The 10,630-nt window shown below is 41.5% G+C and overlaps 1 protein-coding gene across 1 annotated transcript; it reads right to left on the reverse strand.

Moving 5' to 3' along the window:
• Positions 1 to 1,787: 1,787 nt before the first annotated feature.
• Positions 1,788 to 6,190, reverse strand: tmem72 (transmembrane protein 72). The gene is made up of 5 exons (XM_030106639.1): positions 6,055 to 6,190; positions 3,324 to 3,390; positions 2,731 to 2,802; positions 2,395 to 2,534; positions 1,788 to 2,281 (listed from the first exon to the last, which is right to left on the reverse strand). Exons 1-5 carry the CDS (start codon positions 6,125 to 6,127, stop codon positions 1,848 to 1,850), a joined length of 786 nt encoding a protein of 261 aa, XP_029962499.1. The 5' UTR covers positions 6,128 to 6,190; the 3' UTR covers positions 1,788 to 1,847.
• Between the last annotated feature and the right edge of the window lie 4,440 nt (positions 6,191 to 10,630).

Raw genomic sequence — 10,630 nt, forward strand, 5'->3', positions numbered from 1 at the left:
TGGTCTGCAGTCACATCTGCAGCGATGGGAAAATTCAGTTTCCTTCACCAACAGCCCCTCTGAAGACCTGCCATTGTATGTACTCTAAGCGGTAAAGGAAGAAGTTCCTGTGACCTGTTAAGATTTATTTCGCCCATCCTGTTTTTGAGCCTGGATCTGCCATCTAGGAAACTATTGTAGAGTGGGGAAAAACTGTCGGAAGTCTCTCTCTCTCTCTCTCTCTCTCTCTCTCTCTCTCTCTCTCTCTCTCTCTCTCTCTCTCTCTCTCTCTCTCTCTCTCTCTCTCTCTCTCTCTCTGTGTACGTGTTTGAATAAGATTGATGATTTAACATCCAGAGGAAGTCAGTTGTTCCAGCAGCTGCTCCACTTCCCTCACCACAGAGAACAGATTAGTCTTAAGGATGTGGGTATGACAAAGTTGGGCTTGTTAAGGAAGCCGATTGTCTCCTCTTTTCTATTTATTTTCCTTTTGTTTTTTGTTCAGTCAGCTGCTAATTGACCAGAGATGCTCATAAACATGATGCTCCAGCTCAGATCGTGGGTTTAATGAGCGCCCTCAGCAAATTCAGGACAAAGACTCTCTGTTCTCTCCCTGAACTACCAGAACATTTGATTCCTCCTGACTGGACTCACGTGTCACAGCTTTGATACATTGACAAAAACGAAAGAAAAACATGTCTAAATGGCTACAACTCTGGAAGTGTAATTTGTGTCGAATAGGCTAAGGAGAATAACCCAGTTGTTTAACCTTCAGGCAATTTATGTGGATGTGTGTTTTCATGCTGCTGTCTGACCCCTGTTTTCCGTGAGGCACTTTGTGATGAATGAGGCTCTCTGCTGTTATTGATTCTCTTTTTAGCTTTGATGCTGCAGAGAGATTGCTTCTTAGGGCAACATACAGCGATATCTCTTCAGTTCGGTGAACAAAGGACCGAGGAATACTGTGTGTGCATGGTGCGTTTGCTTGTGTGTGTGTGTATTTTACTATTTGTGGACAATAGATGAATATATCCACATAGAGAACAGCATTCTTTGTTGCATGATAAAACAAAAGAAAAAATGTATATGCTAATTTTACAGGTGATTTATAGACCTTCACTCTCATTCACACACCCGATTCATGTTATCAGTGTTGGGCTATTGCATGCTATTGTTACCTGATTTGTGGTCTAGACATGTCTTGGCGAGACTCGGGTTTATGGCGGCGCTTTGGTGGGCGATCTGGTGTCCCTCTCATCACCATATTAACAGGAAAGCTGAAGCCATCGGGAGCACTCCTCCCAGAGCTTTGTCTCCATGGCCACCGCTCACACATGACAAACACACAATGAGGAGGCTTGAATGTGAGTAAATCATGCACCTGCACACACTCCAAGGCCGGCTACCCTCAGTCACATTTGCATGGTTTCTCTGAATGGACGAAGCAGTTCATCTCATTTGTTGCCTTATGAATAATGGATGCTGCAGTAACTAGATTAGATTGCTTTTCATAAATATCTGCAATATAGTGATTGCTGGCTCTGTTAAAACAGGCAAGAAGGCCTCTAGAAAATTGTGTTTTTCTGATTGTTGGAGTTAAAATGATCAATCTTCAAAGTACCAAGATATTTTTAAATATAAAAAAAACAAAACATAAATAATTCAAATTTTTTGATACAAAAAATGATATTTTTAGTGTCGGTTATATAATCACATAAAATACACAGCTTCAAACACTCCTAAACACTATACTGCTGATATTTTCTAACTGAATAATAATCTGCTCATTATATCCAGTCCGCAGGAACACATTCATCACGTTTTCCATTGTGCTTTCTGAGAGCGCAGCTCAGTGTGAACGGTCCTGTTCAGTCTGTAATCATGGGCGCTGTGTCTGAGGTGGTGTCTGGCTCCGGCTGACAGTACTGCTCCATCTCCTCCATTTCTCTCTCAATAGGCTCCTCCCCACCTCTCCAGCATCTCAGTCCCTTCTCTCTCCACCTCCGTCTCTTCTTGTCTGTCTCTGTTGCTGCTGCCGTCTGTTGCAGCTCCAGCATGGCCTGGACGGTCTCTCCCGTCTCTTCCTGGATGAGGCCTGGGTCCCTGCTCCCGAGCGACAGGCCCGCTCCCCTCCTTCCTGCCACAATGTGGAAAAATGCAGAAGCACTATTTGGGACTCCTCTCTCTGTCACATGGATGCTGGTCGGGCCTTGGTCAGTCCCCTGAGGCCCTTTGGAAGACTTCGTCTTTGTTTTCTTGCTCAGTATGAAGTTGAAAAATGCTGTTACCAAAAGCATTGCCCCTGCAATCAGAATGCACAGTTTTATGACCCTTTGGTATTGCTTTAGCAAATTAGCATGCAATTAGATAATCATTAACACCAACGATATTGCAAAGTAAGCTGGGTGCTTTCACCTGGGATAATGGCGTGCCACACCAACACAGGATGCAAGAAGCAGACCACTGACATGATGGAGTAATAGAGGAATTTATGAAAGCCTCCGGTGTGAGCCATCTTCCTCCACAACACAAAAACTTGCCAATCCGGAGGACAGCTGTAAAGGTAAAAATGAAAAAAAAAAAAAAAAGGATGCGAAACACAGCATGGAAGGTACAACTTTGATTTAATATTTCTATTTGGACCTTTGTGATGTGACTGGCTAGTTTAAAATGTATCCGAAATATTTATGCTGTTCTCCATATTTCTATCACAGAAACATTTGACGCTACATTATGTTCAAGCATACTTACGGCAAACACATGGTGAGAAGAGCATCCACAAAATAGGCCAGCTCAAACATCATGATGCCAACAGATGACACCCTGGGGGAAGAAAATAAAAGCCAGATGAAGCTGCTGCTGTCTGAAGCAATCAGTAAACAGTTTATAAGCTGTGTAAACATGGTCCAAATAGTTTCACTTCTGTATAATCGGAGCTGTGGATGAAGTCAAAGGACAAAATATGTGCAATAAGGGCAAGTACCCCAAATATGGAGACAGAGGAGGTGGTGGAAATAGACTGATCTACATTTGTTTTCTGAGTGCTGACAGAATAAACATTCATGCATTTCTGGTGTCCTCGGAGAGACGCTTTCCTGTGACTCTGTGGGAGTCTGGCTGTGAGTCACAGAGATAAAAGAGGCAGCAGAAGAGGATCTATCTCCTTTCTGGCCTCTGAACCCTTCTTTGTGCCTCTGACTCCTTCCTAACCGCTCCATGCAAGAGATTATAAAAACAGATAGTGTGATTCATACATTCTCCGAGAGTGCCCGGGTTGCAGCTTATTTGCCGTATTAAAGTCCAGGGATTGTGTTTATAGCTCAGAAATGTCAGCAAGCACTCACAGGAGGTAGATGCCGAGGCTGCTGAAATCTCCTTGGTGTAGAGTCTCCACTCCCACAGCACACAAGACTGAAAAAAAAGACAAATTTATCTTATATTATCTTGGAGTTAGGAGTGAACAGAGTCTGTCCACCAGATGTCAGACTTGGCTCATAATGTTCAGACAATCAGAGCAGAGGCTAAACTTTTCATATCTTCATAAATACTGTTTTTATTTCTGCAGTGAGCAGCATAGTTTTTTTTTAATCTTCTTTAGTTTGTCTAACTTGTATCTTTGACCTGTTGGATTCAAGATAGCCTTTGTCATATGTACACAGATTTGAAAAATTAATTGAAGTCATGGTTGGACGCAATTTTTAAACAACTCACCGCAATCAACCATAAGACACACTTTATTGCCATGGTGACCTACCAATGTTTATGTGTATTCAAATCAGGTAATTATGGCAATTGATCCTATCATGGTCACAAAACTAAGGTCATAGTATAATCATGCTCACAATTACAACCTGAGTAGCTGTGAGCTGTGCGTTTGTGTTTGAGTGGGCATTCAGCCCGACCCAGAGCCACAGCAAGGAAGCCCAAAGCAGGACCTCTTGAAAAACCTCATGACTTGTTTAACGTGTTCTGATCGACCCTACCATTTGTCTTTACGTCTCAGTAAAATCTTTTCTTCTAACAGTGACCTCAAGCGGCAGGCCGCAATTACATCAGAAATGATGCAGATGATGAGACCACTTGGACAAAGATTAAAAAAGTCCATGGAGATGTTGGACACATTACCCTCAGACCAATACTTGGGATATTGTTTTTCGTAACTTGGTGAAGGCATAAGGCAAGTCATTAATGTTACATGTTTGGATATTATGGGTTTGCCACAATTTTTTCCTGAAGCTATTCCAAACTGTGACCAGGTTACAAGTTCACAAGTAGCGTGAAGTGTCAATACAAAGAATATTTACACAGTTTTTCAGAAATCTACAGGGCAATGGAAACCATATTTACAGTGTGTTACACCTAAAGCTGTTGTTTCTTTCCCCCCTCATGAATATCATCAATAAATGGTTTACGAGACATGTCAAAGTAGTAATAATATTGATCCCAGGAAAGGTTAGAAAGAGAGATTCTGCATTAGGAAGGGCATCTGATCCGTCAAGGTCAACAAGCACCACCACTGCGGCTGTGAGGCAACAGTGTGGGGAAACTGTTGCTGCTGCAGGCCGGAGCAGGAGAGGAGAGAGGCAGGTCACATGAGTGGAGAGAGGGAGGACATGCGAGAGATTGGTGTGAGGAGGGAGGATACAGAAGACAAAACGTAGGGGAAGAAAGTGGCCCACTGTGGCAATCCCTCATGGGAAAATATCCAAAGCAAAATAAACAGAGAATAAATTATTTCTACGGATCTATTTTTAGGAATGTGCATTCTTCCTTATAGCTTTCCTCTTCTCTGAAGGAAACGTCAAACTACTGGTGGTGCTCAGTTAGCTGAGAATAAAACCAATAAAACCAACGTTTTCACTTTGATTATCAGATCCCCGAGTTTGGATCCTGACAGTAAAACACTTGAGCTTCTACTACTGTACTGATGTGAAAGATAAGAAAAAATAGATCACAACAAAATCTTTGAAATACAAAAGAAAAATCCCCCTTTTATTAACCAATCGTTTTCCTGTGAGGTAAGCTTGGTTGAGCAGTAATCACTGCAACACACATGGAAGCAATTTCTCTGGCCTACTTAGCAGAATTTCAGAGATACAATCAGCACCAGAGGCAGATTGAGGTTCTGCAGCTAAACGATCTCTGGTAGTTTGGAGAGCAGGAGAAGAATTAACGCTGCATATAGACCGGCTGGATGTTGACATGTATGTGCGTTCTGCACGTATGTCTGCAGAGGCCGACAGGCCGACTCAGACACGTAGACATGTGCACACAGAGCGAGCCAGACAGAGGTGAGGGCACACATGCCATAAACGTGCATGCAAACACGTATTAAAAACAATGCACAGAAAAGCCCTGTAGGTGTAAATGCATAACAGCCTGTGATCACATAAGCCCCAATAACCCAGCTGGATGCAGAAGCTTCATGCTGGCGTGATGTGAGGCACATGTCTCTCTGTGAATGTTCAGTGTCTGCAGCTGTTTGAATTTAAGTGTGCTGGGGTTCCATGTTTTTGGCGAAAGCAGCAGCTAGAGACCGTGGTGATTTACTGAGCTGTGTGCAATTTGTCCCCGAGTGCCTGATAAAAACAGAGGAATGGAAATGATCGCTCCGAGTTCTGTATGATCACTGTGTTTTCATATATCTTCCATGAAATGATTTAGTGTTGTCGTGTTTAAGAGCACAGTCATTGAGGCACCATTGACCGAATATTTTGGGTTAATGGGATTCTTAAAAAACTCACTTGATATCTCTCTCCCAAAAGAGCGTTCAAGAATGTTTAAACTAAGCAAAGTCTCAGTCCAGAGATACTTTTATTGTTTTTTTATTAGTCTTATGTGACCTGCTGCATCATAGAAGGTAAAATATTACAAGTGTACCTGCTGGTTTTACTTAATAAATGACAGTCTGTGTAGAATGATTGATCCTATGTTTCTACAACAGCAGTCTCTGGCCTCAAAACTGCACTGGTCTGTGTCGCATTTAAAAAAACTGAATCAGAATCACAAAATAGCACAAGAATGAATCTAAAATACATTTTATTATGGTGTCTTGTTTATGCATTGTTCTCCTACCTGTGGCTGTAGAAATACCAAGGATCCTGCAGGCACACTCCACTGCAATCCACAGGCTTTCTAAGCTTCCCATGACCTCAAGTGCTATATCTTTCTCACTGTTCAAAAATTCAACGCAGTTTCAATTAGGTAGGGGGTCAGTCCGTTCTAACAAAGCATTTCAGATAGGCTGTAATGCTCACATACATGAAATAATGGCAAAAAAGTCATGAAGTCCATCAGCGCTGAGAGTTCACCTCAGGAAGGTTTGTTACTCAGTGGCCCCGTAACTCCAGTAACTGCTAATCACACACACACACAAACACACACACACACACACTTGCAAATACAAAGACGCACACATAACGCTCCTTTCATCTGGTTCAGCTTTTTGTCTTTCAATACGGAGGTGAAACTGCACAACTCAGGGTCATTAACTCAATGTATCACACTGGCCATTAACGCCGGTTAAAAATTATCTCAGAACAAATAATAGAGGAACCAAACAAATGACATACTGAGAATTAGCAGTGATTCGAGTGCAACCTTCGACTGCAGAGGTGATCGGTGACTTTGCATTTCAGCTGAAGGACAAAAAGTCATACATGCAGCCTCCTCTTGGCATTTTTGTTTTTACGAGAGGATTTAGAATAGCTAATGTTTACACCCACCAGGAAACAAACACCAAATATTATCAACAAATTGTGGTTTGCACATGAGAACAAACAGACCCCCCCTTGACACACTTGTACATTCATGAAAGCAAACTCACAGAAGGACACAGGCTTTGCTGAGGTGTAAGCTTGTTTGGGCGCAGCAGAGAGCCATTGGGACAAGCCGTCAGAGTCACACACACACACACACACACACACACACACACACACACACACACACACACACACACACACACACACACCCTGACTCCTGTGAGGACCCAAACTAAGCTACATAAATCTTCTTAAACCTCAAACAAAGAAACTGTTGTGTATTTGTACCAGTTTCACCTGTTTCCAGCTTAGCATTCTTATTTGTGTCAAGTGAAAATAAGCGTGCTCCAGAAACACCAGTTGTAGTTATTGAGAACTTCAGCTATTTTATTTTTTAAAGAAAATGCAAAGTTCTCCTCCAGACAAAATTATCGGGCCAAGCATCAAATCAAATTGCCACTGTGAGGCTCAGAAAACTCAGATTTTTAAAAAAAATTTTTTTTAATATATATATAAATCCAGGTTTTGCTGAGCAAGGAACAAAAAAACATAGCTCATAATGTCGCAATAATTTTGTGACACATGAAAAGGACTTTTCTTGTACCTCTTTTCATCATCCTACCAGTGCACCTGCACACATTTTTGGGCGTTCATACTTTTCTGGATAACACACACACCCCGCCCCTCTGCAGCTTGTTGACATGCCACTGTGACGTGGTTCGGCTTGACCCGAATAAAAGGGGATTTGTGATTTTCCTTAGAAGTCCAATTAATCTAAGTGGCTGCTAAAGTTACTTGAGTTGCCTTTATTTAGTGTGTGTGTGCCTGTGTGTATGAGTATGAGTATGTGTGTGTGTGTGTGTGTGTGTGTGTGTGTGTGTGTGTGTGTGTGTGTGTGTGTTTGTGCATAGTAGGGGGATTACTGTGATTGTTTCATTATGTAAAGTACTTTGTGTTACATTGCTTTTGTATGTAAACTGCTGTAAATGACTGATCGATAATTTAAAAATTACAAGTTTCAACAGAATATCCTGCATTCATGTGCGTAAGTTGGCAAAACGCTGTGATGAAAGTTGTTGTTAAAAACCTTATTTTGTGTCACAAGTAAGTCCTCTCAGCTCACAGTCGTCCCAAATGAAGTGGCAAGAATAAATGTAACAAGTGCATGTGTATAATGTGTACCCTGTCTTTTGCCCAATGGCAACTGGATTTGAATGACCCACTCAAGGACACTCCAGCATGAGGAGCAGCCGAGGATTTCATTCCAAACAACGTGCTTTATGGACAGTTTGTAGGCTCAAAATACACTCAAAAGTTTTCCTGGATCCAATCATTTCTAAAATAAAAAACAAAGTGTCTAGAAATGTTTAAAATGCATGTATATTTTTTCTACAGTGTATTATTGTATTTGACCCAGAAAAACCAGAGGGAGAGATGTGTACAGCAGGCCAGGCCATGCCACCATGCCCACAGTGAGTGGTGTGTGTGTGTGTGTGTGTGTGTGTTTATTTTACATGCTTGGCTCTCATGACATAAAAACAGTCTTACCAGATTTAAAGTAATAAGTCACTGCACGTTGTGTGGGGGGCCGCTGCTGACTTTTACAGTATATTATGAGTTTTATGACATTTGTCAGCGTATGCCAGAGGGTGAAACAGTTTAAACTCTTGTGAGCGATTGCCATCTAGTGAGACTGTAAATCTAGTGTTACAGTACAAATACAGTCTTGTGTTTTCATTCGGTCGGAGCGGCTAAACAGGCACATCTCCCCTCCACTCTCATCATCACTCAGTTTGACCGCCTGACCTCTCGCTCGCTTCTCGACGCTTTCTCGCACATTTTTCCATCTATGTAATCATCTGTGCATTATGCCTCCTCAGCCTCCTCATCATCTCCGTCCACTCCGCCTCTGGACATGAGACCGGAGATTAGCCATGCCTCACTCCCTCACACTTCTCCCTGCCTTCCTCCTCGTTCGGCCACTTCCAGAGCTTTCAGTGGTTTCTGGTGCCTGTCAGAATCAGGGAAAACAGCTCTTAATTACAGCAGCAGCTTTATTACCCCGATTTTATGTCTCGTTTGGACGTTTTCCATGCTGGTTTATCTAAAGACTGAAGAAGAGCAGTGGGGATCCCTAAATATTAATCTAATTAAAACACGATAGGGGAACAAAAGATTAAACTAAGAAAACATAAACCTTGCTGGGCATACTGTTAATATCACACCATGTATGCAGGACTGAACTCCAGGAATCCTGCCACAGTGGAGCTTAATTGCAAAATTCCCGATGCAGAGAGTCATCTAGTGGTGGAGCAGTATCGTTGCAGTGATGTCCTGAGGCGACTTGATGGCCAACTTCCATCTGCTTTCTGAGACGTGAGGGATGTATAAATACTAACAGTGAGCATTAAGCGTCCCGTTTCAGGGTTTTTTTTTCTCTTTATTTAATGGATGCCATTTAAAACAATCCAAAAAGGTCAAAGAAGAATCAGAAAAAGATGAAGTACAGACATGGGAAAGAGCAGGAAAAATATGTGGTTGTGAAATAGATATGGATAGTGGAGAATGGCTTGTGAAGACACAGATCGTGAGAAATGCTTCTCTGCTTAATGTCTGGCAATCCTTTAGATTATATATATGATTATTGAAAAACGGCTATGAATTTACATTTGTTTAAAACAATTGTCTTGCCAAGGTTGAGTGAAAAAACATTTATATAGATGTATGTTTTTTCATAATAGGCCCATATTCCTTTGCACAAATCAAAGCTAATTTTGAAATTTCATTAGTAGTTGATTTAACTAATGTAATTATTGTGTACTTCGATGGTGTAGGCCAGTGTTTCTCCAACTATGGTTTGCAAATCTATTCTTGATCTATATGGTAAACTGAATAACTATTTTGTGAATGAAGTTTACAACTATAATTTACATCTAAACTCACAAAACTGTGTCTTTACTATATGACGTTTGACTCAAATGCAACTGTCCATCTGTCTCTCTTCTCCCCTTCCCCTCTCCTGCATCCTATAATTTCAGTTTAATAATTTTTCGGTATTTAGAAAGAAAAAAATTTCCAGTGAAAGCAAGATTTGTGGTTTCTTGTGTTTTAATCAGAATTTCGTACATGTTGTGCTATTTTGTTGGATCCTTGGGTGTCACCAAATATTTGCTCTGGTTCTGGAGCTGAAAACGTTTGCCTGATGCAGAAGGTTTGAAAAAAAGGTGAACTGAGGCACATATGGTTCATTTTGATGGGCAAAGTGTGACTAGACTTAAAATAAAGAATTTCCTTTTACAAACTTTTTGTTTTGTTCATTGAGTTGAGCAACACGGAGTCGGGTATTTTATGTCCTCTGTGATGAAACACGTCGACTTCGATCTGCCGTCTTCATTCAGCACAATCTCAACAACACAACTGCTTTTTGTGGCGATCGTACCTGCAGCTCTCACTCAATCCTCTTCATATTAAACACGAGGATAATGAGATGAAGCACGCCAGTGCTTTTCAGCTTCTCTGAGCCAGTCTCCTCATTCAGGAGCATCAGTTCTTGCCTGTTTTTCATCAAACCAATAAAACCTGATTAACCGAAGCAACGTAACTCGTGATTGAGACAAACTCCATCAGATGAGTTATTGGACAAGTGAAGGATTTATTTTCATCCAATGAGAGGATGATAAAAGGCGTTCTGCCGTGCAGTGTAATAGCTCCATACAGCAACATCATTTTGAACACTCGGACTGTTGGATCCCTCCACATTATCTTCCATGGAACGCAGCATAAGAAGGCATTCCCTGTCAAGTATAAACATACACAACATGTGCATGCACAGAATTAGATTTGCACAGATTCACCAGAGAAGAGAACTGCAAGCAATTCAGAGTTTGGCC

This window comes from Salarias fasciatus, chromosome 13, assembly GCF_902148845.1.
Source record: "Salarias fasciatus chromosome 13, fSalaFa1.1, whole genome shotgun sequence".
Taxonomy (NCBI): domain Eukaryota; kingdom Metazoa; phylum Chordata; class Actinopteri; order Blenniiformes; family Blenniidae; genus Salarias; species Salarias fasciatus.